This window comes from Anarhichas minor, unplaced genomic scaffold, assembly GCF_050575085.1.
Source record: "Anarhichas minor isolate MPS153535 unplaced genomic scaffold, ASM5057508v1 ptg000003l, whole genome shotgun sequence".
Lineage (NCBI taxonomy): Eukaryota > Metazoa > Chordata > Actinopteri > Perciformes > Anarhichadidae > Anarhichas > Anarhichas minor.
In genome coordinates, this window is record NW_027466449.1 from 4435019 (window position 1) to 4452098 (window position 17080).

General features: G+C 42.3%; 1 protein-coding gene across 2 annotated transcripts in view; it reads right to left on the minus strand.

The window, feature by feature from the left end:
- Nucleotides 1-233: 233 nt before the first annotated feature.
- LOC142952561 (kazrin-like) overlaps nt 234-17080 on the minus strand; it is a 112780-nt gene continuing 95933 nt past the window's right edge. Inside the window, exons 4-9 of one of the 2 annotated variants that reach the window (XM_076094351.1) lie at nt 7184-7320; nt 6514-6684; nt 5975-6058; nt 4730-4919; nt 3155-3291; nt 234-2788 (exon numbers count right to left, since the gene is read on the minus strand). In XM_076094351.1, the coding sequence (XP_075950466.1) occupies nt 2618-2788; nt 3155-3291; nt 4730-4919; nt 5975-6058; nt 6514-6684; nt 7184-7320 (890 nt within the window). In that variant the 3' untranslated portion in view covers nt 234-2617. The remainder of the gene's footprint in view (nt 2789-3154; nt 3292-4729; nt 4920-5974; nt 6059-6513; nt 6685-7183; nt 7321-17080) is intronic. The other variant, XM_076094358.1, reaches the window with a different exon arrangement.

Consider the following 17080-nt stretch of genomic DNA (forward strand, 5'->3'; position numbering starts at 1 on the left):
CCTATTCTTCATGAGGAGTTAGAATTGGGAAAGAGAGGAAAGGAGGCCATTTGGAAGCTTTTGGGGATGCAGTCCTCTCACAGACGGACTTGCGGGGCCGAGGGAGGCTAATGCTCGTTAAAAATGGCAGCCGCTCCAGCATAGAGGGACGAATCAGGATTAGAGGCACACCAAGACAAATGAACATGTGAACACACAGACGTTAACACCGGGAAAGAGAGGACAGCCACATGGAAGTTCAACGTTATTTATTTTATTTTAAAATAATCTTATTCTTAGTTCTTTTGAGCGTAATTTTGTTGCCATGCCTTTAAAAGTTCGCTACTATATCCACTTCTAAACATCTCAGGACCTCACAATAGAAGTCCTCCAATGAGGCCTACATCTTTAACTTTAAATAAAAACTCTTTTAATAATAATATTAATTTTATTTCTGTAATTTACAAAAAAGGAAAAATATTTGTGGAAAATAAAAAAACAAACAAAGAGACCGTGGCTCAAAACATAAAACTCATACAATGTTTTTCATTTGATATGTTCTTTCCTCCCCCTCAGCTGAGGTTGGTTAAATGAAAAAATAGCCTCGACTTCCATACATCTCATTAAATGCTTAATGAAATAAAGTGGTTGAGCCGTTGTTCTTATACATACAATTAAATACATGGTGACTTATCTATGAATTACCTTCGGGATTCACCTCTAAATCCAATATCTGCGAGCCCCAAATGCAGCTCGAGCTAAATGATAATCTTTGACAAGCACTGTGTGTGGAACACAGCTCCATTGTAATCTGTGACTCTGTAGTGTTTCAGATGAGACTGACACATACCCAGTGTTAGTTTAATATCAGGGAGAGAAACCATTTCCTGTGGGTGGCAGTGCAGACTCCGGCTCCATCCAATGAAAGGAGGAAAATAATCCAACGTCTCTAGTCATTCTTGTGCTTGAAGAAACGCTATTAACCTTTGGCACAAAGTTAATTGCTTTTTTTTTTTTTTTTTTTTCAGCTGGTGGCGTGAACTCTGCATCAGAATTTGGAGATCGTGGGAGAAGGTATGTGCGTTTGCTTCAGTTTGATTAGCCCGCTTAAATCTGATTTTTAAGCTCCTGGGTTGGCACTCGTTATTGTTATAACAGTTCATTTAATGTCTGCTCCGCGCTCAGGCCTCTAAATTGAAGTTCAGATTTTCTGGTAAAGTGACCTAATTCCTGAGGTTCCTTGACCATCAGTATAATACGATATCCTACTTATGCTATGATAATAGCTTTCTTTTTTTAGACCAACTTTCCCCAGATAAATTTCACTAAAGTTACAAGCTACTGTAAGATCCTACAGTAAGAAAATGGTACAAAGCCTCATGAATAAGTATGATAATTACTTAAGCATTCAAAGTGTCGTGCTGGGTTTTCTTTGTGACTGTTGACTTCGCTGACCTTTAATATATTTGAAATGTAAGTTTGTATAAAGAGCCTTGTAGGTGCAGATTAAAATGTTCTATGTTCAGTTTGGGATGTTAAGCTCTTGGACATTGATCAGAACGTTTTTCTGAATAACAAATCTATTAAAATCATGAATAAACATGAAATTAGTAACTGACCTCTCTTTTTTTTTTTTTTTAAACCCCTCCTCGACAACATACCCAGAGAAAGACATCTCTGTTCAGCAGGGGTTTTGTTCAACATGCATTTGGGGACTGGGACTATGTGCATGCATGTCACACATGTACCTCAGGCATGTACCTTCTATCTTGACAGATAGAAAACACATTTTTTACATTTCCTGTTTGGTTTCATGTTGATGTGGAACAAACTGTTCTGCATAGAAAGTTTACTCCTCGCTTAGCAGCGTCTTTGAAGTCTCATTTGAGCGAACATCAAGGAGTGCAGTTTTCTTGGCGGCTGAGGGATGTGTTGTACGACCGAATTAGAGGCGGATTTGAGGAGTCTGCATGTTTGCCGACAGGAAACTGTTCTCATCATGGCAGTGTGGAAGGAGGGGGATGGACCAAGCAGGACAATAAACAGGGAGGAGTTCAAGTTAAAAAGGTAGTGAGGGGAAGGGAGTACATGTCAAAAATAACCAAAAGGCATTCAGGACAAGGAGACATTTACACGCACAGAGTGCACATCAACTGTTGTTATTTACAAGTACAGCAGTCCTTCAAGTTTCCAGTTGAGTGAAAACAAAAAGTCAAAATGTAAAGAACAATTCAAAGATCCAGTAACACAGTCGTTTTGGAGGGGCAGATACAATAGAACATATCCACATGGTCGCTGTGTCACACTGTCCACTCTATTTACAGGACTGTACATACATACAGGTGCATTCTGCTTGTTAAGGTTTACACTTCAGCGAAGCAAGACGCGCCTCCGGCTCCTCACATGGCCTCTGATCATGGACGACACACGCATGCAAACACTCTCACACACATGGAAGTATGGATGTGTATGAGACTGCGCAGGCACACACACACACACACATTATTTTAGCTGTACACACTGACATCAAACACACACCCATCCTCTCTCTCACACACACACACACACACAACACAATGCTGTCTTCTGATCACCGCCACAAAAGGCTCTCCAGCTGGTTCGCTTGGACATGTGTGCTTTACCAGTCTGCGTCTTCCTCTATGTAATAATCAGGCGTCGAAGTACCATCAAACAAACCAGGGTCAAGGGACTTGCGCTGCTTCCCCCGGGCGAAGACACGCGACAGAGAGCCCAGCCCCATCTTCTCTTTCTTCTTCTTACGCTTCGCCTCCTCCAGATCTTCTAGGGACTGAGGGAAGAAAGAGAAAGAGGTCAGTAGGAACAGAGTTACAAGAGCAGAGAAGGCCGGCAGAAGTGGTGCAGAGTGGGCGATAAAGACCGGGAAAGATAGAGATCACAACACAAAGGGGAAGTCCCTTGACATGCTGCCAGGCATTGCAATTATGCAACAACCACAAACTGGTTTCCACATTAAGCTGCAGAGTGAGTACACGAGAGCTGCAGAGTGAGTACACGAGAAACGCTGCGTGGGGCAAACATGAATTCAGCCAGAATGAAGGCGGAAGGAAACGACAGCGGCGAGGGAGCAGTGCAGTCGGCAGCTACTACAGAGGAGGTGATTACTTGGGAGGGAGAGGTGGTGGGCAGCTCTTACATTGCAGAGGGAGTGAGTCCGATGGCGTGGCGAGTTGATGTCGCTCGGTGTGGATGACCGGTCTCCCTCCAACGCCGAGGCATCGGAGATGATGGAGGGCTGACGCGAGTGGCACGGGCTCACTCGCACGGCAGCCACTAAACGGGACAAGAGGGGAAACAGATAAGACTTGTTTTCTTTTTTGGGGGGGGGGGGGGGTAGTGGGCACCAAAAGTAGTGAAGAGGGCACATCGGATTCTTCTCAACAATGCCACTACATCCTAAAACGAAAATATATTTAAAAAAAAGCCCCGGACCAATAGCCCGAAATTATTCGCAATCATCCGTAGTTGCTAAGCAACAGTGAAAACAGCTTCACAGAGCGAGTGTGTGTACCAGTGAAAATTATATACATATACTGTAGTACAGCCAATTGCATTGTTCGCGACTGTTCACATGTTTTCTCTCTTTAAGTGTCTTTGTCGGCTTCTTCCTCCAGATGTCCCCAACAAGCCGTTTGAGCTCCAGGATTGAGATGGACGTCTTCTTTGGTGGAAGCAAGGCTAGTTGGTGTCGGCTGAGATGGTGCCGGTAGTCCTTAGGTTTAGAAATGTTTAGTCGTACATTTTTTTTGAAGTTTTGTTTCTGTGTGGCTGGCCCAGACACTTTGACGACACTTTACTATTCATTCTGAGGGGGAAGATTATTTAACTATAATGTTACTTCAGGACCAAAGCTTTTTCAGAATAACAATTTAAAAATATTTTTTAATTTACCACGTACTGACTCCCCTGTGCAGACATTTGATGCTGAAAAGGCAAAACGTTTTTTGAACTTTGATAACAGGCCCTGATTATACATCAGGATGAGTCACGGTTAGCTAGCTGCACTGCTGCAGTGCAACACAGGAAACGAAAGGACACGGTTCTATTTGCCAGCCGGAGTGACAAAAGTCAAAGTGGCTGAGCTAGGCATGGGAAAGCTGCCTATTAAGTGTGTTTTGAATTTCAAATGGGAGTCAATGACTATTCTTGCTTTGGCTTGCAGTTTGCGATGCACTTTAGCTGCAAATGTGTGCCTGTAGGGTGAGCCATGGTTCACTAAAGTAGTGACAGATAATGTTTTTCCACCGCCTTTGTGAGCACAAGTCAGTGAAATGGTGACGCTGCAGGAGCAGGTGTTGTGAGGGGCCTGAAAAGTAGAAACAGCGGCCGAAAAAAGCAAAATATAGATTAAAGTTTGCCTTACAAGATGGGTCAATTTACTGCAACGTCTAAGACAAAACATATGAAGTAAATTCACTTCTAACAGACAGGAACAATACTTAACACCCAACTGATCCTCAGCTGCCACCACTTGTCAAATACAGAGGAAATATTTGTGTGCGGCAAAGACAAATGGAAGCTGTAAAAAGCCCAAAATATGTCCAGTGTAACGGCTACATAAAGCGCATGAAATGGAGCGACCGGAGCATCGGCGGTGGCCATCGATCTGGTCGTACTGAGCAGGAGACGGGCGTCAATGTGTGTGAAGCAGGTTCACGTGAGCATGCAGAGGCCAGAGGACGGTAAAACCAGCAGGTCACGTCGTTCCTACCTTGTCTGTCTGTGGGATGGCCCGTGTGGACGTAGAGGGTCTGCTGACTCTGTCTGATGGCAGCGGTCAGCGGAAGGTCAGCCTGCATCACCCACTCCTGGTTGTTGCCGTTGACAACCGTTTCCGTGGGCATGGCCAGAGAGTGACGCTTGGGCACATCCTTGGTCAGGGTTGCTAGTGACTGTTTGGCCTTGAGAAGGTAGACAGACAGATGCAATCAGTCAGAAAGAAGAGCAAATTTGAGTGAATTGGTGTTTTTTTCTCTGTGTTTTTGTTGTTGTTATTTATGTGTCATACTGTATGTGTGCACATGTACATGTCGAGTTATGTATCCAGAATCCTATGAAGTCTCCCGAGTGCATGCAGGCAATGAGTTCTCCCTTGGGCTCCTCGTGTGGTTGTCGCCTCATGAAAAATGCAGCTGTGTTCATGTTCGTCTTTTGTTGTGTGAAATCTCTCCTTACCACTCCAGAAAGCCGGGGAGAAGAAAAAAAAGCAGGAGAAAAATATCTGGAGGTTTTTTGCTGTTTGCTTCCTTTCGGGGAACAAAGTCAGGGGATGGTGTGGTGTGTAAAAAAAAATGGATAAACTGGGAAATTATGAAGCTTTTCTTGAAGTTGAATGAAAACATTTTCTCAGCAGAGCCTCCACACAAAGTACAATTCGCCATCTTTTAGCAGGAACCACAGTGAGCTGCTGGAGCCTTGGGAGATGTGTTTTTGCAAGTGTATTTTGTGTCAAAAGTTTGGTTTCTTTGTGAATGCGTTTTCTGATTAGCCTCGACTTGTTGCCGTTTCACAAATGCTTCAATTGTTGTTATTGCGCAAACCGTATCATCATGCCAAGCAACGACAGGCTGCAAATCAACACTGAAGCAATCAGCTTCGTTGCAATCATCTCCACCTACCAGCGGTCTAACGATTATCAATCATATAGCCCTTGACATGCAAAACAGAACACAATCACAAACCTCTGGACTAATCATTAGTTGTCAGAATATTTCCCCCCCCCCCCAAGCATTTCTTCGCATAATTAAAACCACATTCAGATCAATCATAGCGGGAACTTGTGGGATCACTGATGTTAGGATCACTGGGATCGATCAGGGTCGGCTGAGGGTTAGTCAAAAGAAAACGTGCAGCTGAGGGGCTTTCCTAAACGACAATTAGGTCACAAGTAGGAGAGATTTCCAGGGAGCGGGAGGGTCAACAAAGGTACAATTTGAAAACTGGGGGACCATCTTACCGCCATGACCCTAGGAGAGTAGTCCCTGTCCGCAACCCGCTCAAACACCCGGATCTCCATTCTCTGATTGACACAGTTACTCATCTGAGGGTTGGAGACATGACGGATGGCTATGCTGTACATTCAAAGGCGTTCTTTGTTTGACTATATGCAGTATAGACAGACAGACGTGCTACCTTTAAAACAGTGAAACACATGAATCTTATAATTTGGGCTTTCCTTTTTGTATCTTTATATATTGCTACTATTTATTGTGAGTATGATGTCTTCCCTGATCTTGTCAGTAGTTTCAACTTGTGCTGAGCCTTGTTAACTGTACTGGTTGTGTTCAGTATGCATCAAGTGTCCTTTATTCTTATCTATATTTAAACACGTAAAAAATACAAAGTATAAACAAAAATATGGAGAAAATCAAATTTAACAATGTCAAAGAAAGAGATAAATGTTTTTTAAAAGCATTTAAGGGAGTCTGTCTCTCCGCCTGCTTGTCTGTCTGTCTAGTTAAACCCCCCCCCCGTCTGTCTGTCTTTCTGTCTCACCATGGCCAGTTCAGCCTCCAGCTCCTTGATGCGGTTCTCCTTGAGGTCGAGCTGGGAGCGCAGCATCCCCGTGTGCTCCGAGGCTTCCTTGGTCTGCCGCCGCAGGTCCCACTTCTCTCGCTCCAGCAGGTCCTTCTCTTTGGCCAGTGCCTTCACCGCATCCTCGCTCTCCTAGTAGACACAGAGATCCTGATGGATTGTTTCACATACCAAGCATGGCCTCGAAAAATAAACGTGATGAGTCAAACCTGGTAAATAAGGGCACCGAACCAAAGTCAAGAAGAAGAGAAGGTTCTAAATTGCTAATTTCACTACTTCCTGTGTTGTCTTGTCAGTGATTTTGAACATATAATGCACCAGCAATACACATACCTGAACATCTAATCCTAAAGCCAAAACAAACTCAATGTGTAGTCATGTAAACATCGTCAGTCACTCAAGTTAAATATGCAGAGAGCTTAACAATTCTCTTTACACTTGACTAGAATGTGCTCACATCCGTACCATATTCCTATCCAGAGCATGCACACACATTTCTGAGGAACAACACATGTGTTGACTTATTTATAAAACCACTAGTTGTTGTTGCTTGGACAGGCCTTTTTTTGCGCCAATGTGCATCCAACCAACACCAGCTACAGCAAGAAGAGACAAGAAACGGGTGCCATACTTTTCTGTGCTGCTCATAGTTGCGTATAAAGTCGCGGAGCTGCTCCTCCCGGCTCTCCAGCGTGGCATAAAGCTGCTGCATCTGGTTCACCAGGTCTGCTTTCTCCACCTTCAGGCGCTTACGGTCCGACTTCATGGCTGCAAGGAAGATATGAGAGAGAGAGAGAGAGAGAGAGAGAGAGAGAGAGAGAGATATTGGTGGTGAGTTAAATCGCATAAATTGTCGGAAAAAAAAATAGTTCCCTCATGATGTTTCGAGCAGAGTTGTGTGCACTGTGATTGGGAGAAAGAAAACATGTTGTGGATGTCTATTCCCACACAGCAAATAAACAAAAATGAATGCTGCCTTCCCAGGTTACTGAGGAGTGATTTTTAGTCAGCAAAATTATCTTTTAACATTGGCTGGGCCTTTTAAAATGACATGTTTTGGTCAAAAACAGTTGCACATTCAGACATATTAACTGCAGAAATGGGATTCATGTGCAGCATTTCTTCTTCTTTTTTTTTAAACTCAGGACATGTCCAGATTGTAGCAGTTTATTAATGAATAATTATGAGTGGCTTTCAGATATGAAGCGTTTTAGATAAAAACATGAAATACCCGTGCTGGTCTCATGCAGCGTGACTGAGCGTGCTGATAAAGGGGTGAATCACACATGAACCGTCCTGTCAATCTCCTCTCTGCTGCTGGATTCTTTAGAAGCTGGGTCTCTCTCTTCATCTATCTCTCCGCCACACACTCTCTCTCTCTCTCTCTCTCTCTCTCTAATCCTCTGGCACCTCACCCACGCATCATAATAAAGAATATGGTTCAGTGTAGTTATTCACAGAAGCTCTAATTTCCTCAAAGACAACATTTCCCTTTTCTCTCCTCTGCATCTCCTGCATTTCTCTCGATTCTCCCTCTTCACGCAAGGCTGTTTTCCAGACATCTGCTTTAAGGCGACTTCCCCTCCGGCCATCTTCCCAAACTGACAACATAGGGTTTATTTACATTTTATGTATTCTCACTGTGTCTGTCCACCTTTGTCTTCTTCACCTTGACATGACAGCACAGCAGTGCTGAGTCCTGGATGTTTCACAACAACACACGGTTCTCCGTTTCCCTCTTGGTGCTCGTCATGTGTTCACCTTTCTTTTTCTTCCCTCTGTTATCCCCCTCTGAGCCAGCTGTGTGTCATTAATTAAACTTCTATCACAGCCTGGTTTAATTGCATGACATTCACAAGTTGTAGTCTGGGGAGCACGCTCAGGCGAGTGGAATGGAAGTGCACTTTTACAAGGACAGATTCACCCTCACGTTTTATTCTCCCCCATTTTCTCCTGCCCCCCCCTTTCCTATCTCTCCCTGACACCCGTTGGTCAGAGGTGGAATTCCCGAGCGAAAGCAATATTCAAGCCAAACTAGCCGGCGAATGGAGACAAGAAACATCTCTCATTGGCCAAGAGAAACAGGAAACCTCCGAGCACCTGCCTCTCAGGAAGTGAAATCAAAGCCGTCTTTGAGATGAGCCAAAGACACTGTCGCTGCCTCACATCCTGCACCTGTGACCGTTTGGCAACATCGACCCTTCCTGGTGTCGGATACAAGAAAGCCCTCACTGTGACTCGGTAAAAGGGTCCATTCACAGCTCACGCTAGTACCGTTACTTACCATTTATAACCAACATATGAGCACTTTCATTGAACAAAGGCGGTCCTGGGCTCATCGCAGTTACCTTACACACAACTTAATATATTGTAAAGCCATTACATAGGCTACAAATTACACAGGAAAGCACTTTAAGCATTACCACTATGTGTGAATACAAGCATCACCTTAACCTTATAATGTTTCATTAAGGATAGTATTGGTGCAGTATAGGCCTACTGAAGAAGATACATAGCCCAAGGAAAATAAATATGACAATAACATCACAACTAATTATGACTGACACAGTAGGCTATAACATGCTTAAAGAAAGAATAAATAAATAGGATGAGTAGAGAGATAGGCAGATTGGTTAGATTGCTACTGTATTATATTATATTATGTTATATTATACTGTATTTCATTGTATTATATATCCTATCATATTATTATTATACAATACATTGTCTTATATTGTAAATAAATATAAATTGTTGATATTCACTAAACTAAAGTACCGTGTGTGTGTGAAGTAGATCGAATGAACAGTTCCTTGCTTTATAGAAAGACGATGCTGCTGCTCCCATCCTTTGGCATCAAATGTGTCATGGTCACTCACTCATCATATCTACAGCCAACAACTGTGGTGCAATAGCACAAAGTGTTCCGGAGGGGCCAGCTTTGGTAAAACTGTATTAAACAATTGTATTGATCAATAATAGGACAAAAAATGTGTGTTCTGTCTGAAATGTAGTTACAATTGCTTAAAATTGTCAGGAGGAGTAGCGAAAAAACTAACTGATTTTGACACAATTCAAATTTTCAAACTATAGTTTGAAATTTCAAACTATCTAGAAAATGGGCGTGAGTTATATTAGATTTTCTTTTTGTTCAGTTCAAAAGTTACAGATCAAAGTATAAAGTGTATTGTTACAGCAATCAATACACATGACAATTGCTCTCAAGATATGTGAAGAACACATTTACATGCACACATCCTTGCTTTATTGTGACCTTTATGTGGTTTATATGGTCTCATATAAAACAAGTTTCAGCGGCTACTTGTTCTTTGAAGCTTGTTTCTCTTTTAATGTTATCAGTTGAAGATACACACACACACACACACACACACACGCACACACACGCACACGCACGCACACACACACGCACACACACACACACACACACACACACACACACACTTCCTTCTATTCACTTCCGTAACAGGTTTTAATAGTAACCAAAGGTCAGAGGTCACCTGTCGAATTTGAAGGTGTAGCTAAAGGTGCTATGAAATGTGTGTGCTTGTGTGTGAGGGGAGGTGTGATTCGGGGGAAGTAGGTAAATATGGAAACAATATAAAAGAGGGAGGATTTGAGGTGCATAGTGGGTTTTCTTTATTCAAAGCTGTGCTTGAAAAAGCTTGTTTTGCATTTTTTCCAAACACAGCTTGGACACAATCACAGTCACATGCACAAGCAGTTAACACCAGTTCACTTCCAGTTTTTTATTAGTGCAGAATGCCAAAATGTGATGTAATATTGTGGAATTGGTGCACTCATGACTCATGTACTCTGTGGCTTGGTCCAAGCCTCCATGAATTATTACCAGATGAAACTAGAGGGGACCACCAGGGAACCATACAGAGCTGAAACTAAAGTGTGTGGAGCTGGAGGAGGAGGCAGACACGGAGAGGAAGCTATTGGAGAGGCTTCAATTTAATAGTCTGAATATGGAGGAACGATATCCGTGCAAGCACCTTTCTTCTGTCTTGTCATGCATTGCAAGAACATAGTTTGTGTGTTTGGGTACTTTTTTGATCATATCTGGTTTTGCTCTATTTCTAAAATGCACATCAATGGTTGTCTTTGTGCAACCTTGTGTGTGTCAGATACTAAAAGCAGAAGAAGAGCAGATCAGGACAAACATTGACCATCAAAAGTCTAAGCCACTTTTCCCACTGCTAAATGCTAAAAACAAAAACACCTGCCTGTATCATGCGCCCCTGGCATTCTATAAACATCTGCATAAGTGTTTTTGAGCTCCCCACATGAAGGGTCTCCAGCTAACCAAAGCCCTTGTGCTATAAAGTAGTTTAATGTGTGCATCTACTGCTGCAGTGGGCTAAAAGCCCGCTGGGCTCTTCTATGAGGCTTTGCTACTGGAGGGCGTACATTACCCGCACCGAGTGGGCCGACTCACTAGTTACTACACAGGACACTTTGGTATTCCAAACGGCTTAAAAGGATTAGTTCAACATTTTGGGAAATATGCTCATTTGCTTTCTTTCTGAGAGTTAGATGAGAAAATTGAAGCCACTTTCATGTCCGATAAATTTGTAGCTAAAACCAGCAGCTTGTTAGCTTAGCATAGAAATTGGAAACACAGGAGTCTCCGATGATCGCCTGGCAACTTCAGGGTGACGACACGACTCAAGGAAGTTATTGCGGCCGGGCCAAGGAACACACATAACCCCATGAAACTAGTTTTCTAAAGGATTAAACAAACATGTTAATCATTGAGCTTCAGAGCTGCTACAGACGGAGCCGGGCTAGCCTCCACACTTTATGCTAAGCTAAGCTAACATGCTGATGGCTCCAGATTCATATTTAGCGTACAGACAGGAGAGTTGTATCAATCTTCTGATCTAACTCCCAGCAAGAAAGCGAATAAGCGTATTTCGCAAAATAAATAAATAATAAATAAATGTAAAGATAAATACATAGGTTGAATAGAGAGAGACATACATGTATATTGTATCTAAAGTAGACATAGATAAACAATGACTGGATGTATGGTGGTCAGGATAGCAAAAGGCTACAAGGGAAGTTGAGGAGCTGGTTACTAATTGAGCAGTTGTACTCTCAATTAGTCATATTTGTGTTGAGTATTTGTCTTGTTTCTTTTCCTTTAATTCAGTTGTTTGTCTGGTCGATGTTGAGACGGTAGAATTTGCCTCAGTGAAGTCACACTGCAGGAGGCGACATGTCTTGTGTGTGTGTAAACATGTCACAACAGGAACTCCTTTAGTGAGTGACATGAATTGAAGCTGACCAGAGCTGCTGCTGCTGCTTGTGAAGAAGCAAACTACAAACTGTTTACAACCAGCTGCTTTTCAAGCCTACAGGGAGGCTCGGTGAGCTATCGCTTCAAAACACATCACATGTTATAAGGCCGGATACTCTGTGTGTAATTCCTACACAAGTATAATCAAGTATCAAACATTATTCAGTGCCAGGAAAAAGACTTTGGGATGCTTGATTGTAAAGAAACTCAGCCATCTTGTTCACTGCGGCTCCCACCCATCACCGCGCTTCGTATTTCACACCCCGCTCGCTGCTTCTCTATGGTTTAATAACAACCCTCATCATCTGGTGTGCCCCATCTATTATGGTGCAAATATAACAAGATTGATTTCAGCTGAATAACATTTCCTGCCTTTCTGTTTTCAACTTGCGCTAACAATCAAGTTTTCCTCTTTGGTCTCTGACTGAGGAAGATGGATGAATAAAGGACAAGAGTGTGTGCCAACAATGCAGGGGCCTTTGAAGAATTCTATTCCGTAGCATATGCAATGTTTACGCATTTCAATTAACTACATCTCGTCTTTTAGCAAAGGCCGCTATCAAAGTTCAGTTCACCTGCAACGACAGGGTCACAAAGGTAGACCCACTTATCACACTCCCCCAGACAATTATGTTCTTCACATCAGTGAATGAAACCACTCCACACTGATGCTACTCCGTATAACTTCAGCCCTGAAGAGAAGGGACAGGCTTTTAGTCGGCTCTTAACATAATTATTTGGGGGAGAGAACAAAAGAGACATCAGCTCATTGGAGGGAGTCCATGGTTCACGGTTTGGGATTTTAAATCTGCCAGCTGAATAATGAAGTCGGAGCCTCAGAGCTGCACAGTGTGCTCACCTCCTCACTTCCTCAGCAAAAAAACAAACTCATTGCTTGAAATTGATATCTGCAATGGTGCTCTTTAACAGTCCTTACTGTAGAGCAGGTCGTGTTACGACTGTATCTTTGCTGTCATGGCGATATATAACAGGTTCATTAAAATGAATGAATGTTTTAATAATCTACAATCTACAAACCTCAGCGATGACATTTGACCTTCGTTATAAATTGATGCACAGCCTAGAAGGTAGCCATTAAAAAAAGGATAAAACGTGACACACTAATATGTGATCTGTGTGTACACAAGCTATTTAAGCAGCAGAACTGACACATCAGGGAATCAAAGGGGGGAAAGAAATCACACTTTGATCCTGTAACAGCAGCTCATTACTCACCTCTCTGTCTTCACTGGATTCCAAAACAACATTTACTGGCGCTGCAATCTTTAAAAAGGGACAGAGCCTAATTTTTCAGGTGCAGGCTATGTGAGTCAGCTGCGTCGTAGATTGTGATTCAGCGGTGCTGGCACAAATGTCTCTTTGTCTAACTGAGGTGCACTGGATTGCCACTAGGGGGCCACTGAGACCCGAACCCATTCCAGGTCCTTCCAATTTCAATAGATTGAGGTGCAAATTCAACAGCGAAACCATCCTCATTCTCCTGCTATCATGAAGCTGCTGCCAGCAATGAGAAATAATTAACAAAAGACTTGCGACAACACATTAGTCGACTAAGCTGAGAAGGATTTTTTTCTGACTTTCAAAATGAAAATGTAGTCTTTTAAAAAAATAAAAACTCTTAATTTGTTTAAAAATAAAAGACACCACTAAAACTCTGCTGCAATTACTTTAATGTCATGATGTAATGTAGCCTGATGCGATTTTGGTGCACTGAGTGTGTGTCTGTGTATATTGGTGTTTAAATGCCAGTGAAGGAAGAGGCCTTGAAGTCAAGGACAGAGCTGCTTTCTGTGTACGGTGTAGCGTGAAATGACACTAAACAGAGCAGGCAGACTGTGCTGTGATGATACCTTGCTGTCTGCTGCTTTTTATTTGAGCTGTGTGGACTGACTGGGAGTCCCTCAGTGATAGTAATTAGCCGAAGCAGAAATAGTTAATTAAAAACAGCAGAGAGGGCCAGCTATACTTATAAAACTCACTGAACACGAGCTACACGATGAGAAAGTCCAAATAAGAGTCGAGTAAACACATTTAAGGAACAGTCCAACTGCATTAGCCTTCACTTTAGGCTTTCAAGATCACCAAGACCGTTTCAGTTCGTCGTCATTTGTGTACTTTAATGTTGGTGAAGATGAAATGACTTCAAGCGGCAGCCCTTGGGTTGGACCGAGTGCCCACAGGCATCTTAACAAAACCTACAATTGAGAGAGGTTGGCAATTACCCACGATTACAATTATAGTGCTCACAGGCTCATGTCTGGCACACAGTGGGAGCGAGCTCAGGCCTTAACATTGAAACGGTGTGGGCATCACACCAAACAAAAGGCAGAGAGTGGGAGACGGCGAGGGACAAAATGAAGAATAAAAGACTGAATAGCGGTGTTCCTCTCTGCGTTCTTCATTTTGTATTCACAGGCACCAGAAAATCTGCACGTAATTTACCCGCAAACTGAATGAACCATTCCCAAAGTAAACAGGTATTATCTCAAGAGGCAGAGAGCAGAGAAGGGGATGATGCTTTTCATTCACGCTATACTTCATCACTCCAGCCTTTTGCTTTTTTTTCAGCCAAAGCAGAACCACAGGAAAATAAATACATGAAAACTGGAAAAAAAAAAAACACCAAGCTAGTCTGCTTCACAATAATTGTTGGTAGCACTTCAATGAAAAACACCCGGGGCACTTAAGTTCTGCAAACATTGCTCTCATTCTTTGAGGAAAACTCTTTGCCAGAGCATCTGGTGGGGTGTTCACAATATGCCCGCCTTGTGAAAACGGGGGGATATCAAATAGAGTCGACATCTCGCCTCCAATCAATTGGCAGCACACGGAAATTGCTGCAGTTAATGAGGTATTCACAAGAACATTAAGCCTTTTGTAGTCACTGAAAAACACAACTATTTCCAACCAATGAGTCTTTTTTTTGTACTGTATTATTAAGAAATCAGCAGACAAAGACTGTTGAGCACTTCAGGATTATTAGAAATATACCTGACCAGGTTCTGCTTCTCCGGAAGTGATCCAGTGTAAACAAGACTCGGACTCGTCGAGATTTATTGCAAAGACGTACTGAATGTTACGTCTGAAGTAGCTTAAATAACACTGTAATAGTAATGAAATGTGCATTCAAATGTGTGCAATAAAACCAAAATGTGATTTCAAAAGTAAATGAGATTTACAAAATGAGTCACGAAGTGCTTGTCTGACTGTTAAACAGCATCTGAAACCCTCTTTGAAAGAGAATCAAAGGGGAAGTGACAATTTCTGTGACTTTGCTGAATATCAACCATCACAAACATTTTAATCAGCAATTAGCCGAGTGTGATAAGTCTGCCAACGTTTCTTTCAAGCACTCTCTTATTATCAACACAACTGCTTCCATCAGCTGTGCACAACAACAGTCAACGCCGTGCATGCCTTTGAGGAAAGGCTGTGCTGTAATCCCTCTTTGTAAAATGCATTGCATCTCGCCTTTTGGTGTGAAGGCGAGGTTTTGGCTCTGCGATTTTTCCTTTTATAAAACAATACCACTATTTTTTTCATTTTCTCCTCACTGTCTCATCAACGTATTAAGATTAACAAAGTAAGCCAGAGTTTCCTTCTGCATGATGTCAGTCATCACCAGTATTGTCTCGTACCATGGCCAGCCATGAATGCATTTGGTGACAGAAGCTGGAAAAGCAGCACAAACAAGAAAATGAGATGACAGAAGTGTTTCTACTTTCTGCTCGGAAACAACTGTAAATGCTGTGGACAGATGCAAAATCCACTGGCTGCTACCCACCACATGCAAACAAAACTGCAAAGTATCCTTGGAGTCTGAGTGAGCCCCAGTGTCAGTGTATGAAGATGGAGTGTGACAACCGTGGACGAACACAACAGCTAGGAACCAGCTCCTGCTGCACAGGCCAGGTCATGTGGAAAATAACAATGAAAAATATTAATAATTCAGAAATCCTGCTGCTTTCCCCACCAAATGCAAATGTATATTCTTTTTGACCCGGCCAACATCTCTGTTGCTTGTATAAAAAAAAGCTGTAAGAGCGAAAACAACAAAAAAATGGCAAGAGGAATGCCTTCTCACTCAAGTTCACAGTCAATTTGTCTCTCTGGACCTACTCCAACAGAACCACTCTTAAATATGACAACAGACAATTTCCTGTTGTCCTCCCATATACCCCATCCTAATTGCAGACCAGATCCACCCTGCTTAACGTTTCTGAACCTCATAAGCCAACCCAAGTCCTCCTTTATAAAGCTTTCATTAGCCGCTGATTGCTGTCAGTGCCTGCTGGGCTCTGTAGGCTTTGGCCTTCATTAACAGGCCCGAGTCATACAATTGACTGTATGAGCCTGTGTGCAGTCTGTTCACACAGTCAAACATCACAAGAAGAGATACGTATTCATTTGATGTGTTGCTCTGTTCTACTCTGCCCCAGTCTGTTTTGTTTTTGTTCAATTCTTTCGTAAAGAAGCGTAGGCCGCAAGTGTCAAGTGAAATGTCGCAGCAACAAAATCCCCTGACAGCATTCTCTGTGTTTGTCTGATACCGAATGGCGGTTTTGTGCTCTGCCTCATTCCACGGGCGATTATTCTTTGAAAAGAATGATTCACTGCCACGCTGATGACATCTTTGCTTGATGCCCTGCAATCGACTGTGCACTGCTTAGCATTCAATAACTAAATAGTCCTATTTTTGTATATACAAATGAAAAGTAGTGAGTATTAACTGTTTTCAGTGAAATCATCAAGAAAAAAATAATATTTCCACATTTCTCAGTGAACTGAGCGGTAATGTAAAGTGTGATGCATAAACTAAATTTCAATGTTCAAATGATATTTCCCTGAAAACATTTCACATTACATTTTCAGAGAGTTTTGAGTTAGTATGCGCTTGTTTTTATCAATTGAAAATGAGGTAATTGTGTATCGCGAAATCTCGATATGTGATGTCATCACAATATGATTTCTTGAATGAGAATACATTCTCATTTTGAATTATTGCCCAGCCTAATCTGTACGACACATTGGTACTTCATCAGATAATCCAGGGTGCTCTCTTTTCATAAGGTAGTGTTTGTGTTTCCTCTGGTCACAAGGTCACTCATTTTCAACTTGAAATATAGAAATACATCACTAATAGTTCACAGAGCGTGTTATTATTATGGGACAAGACAACGC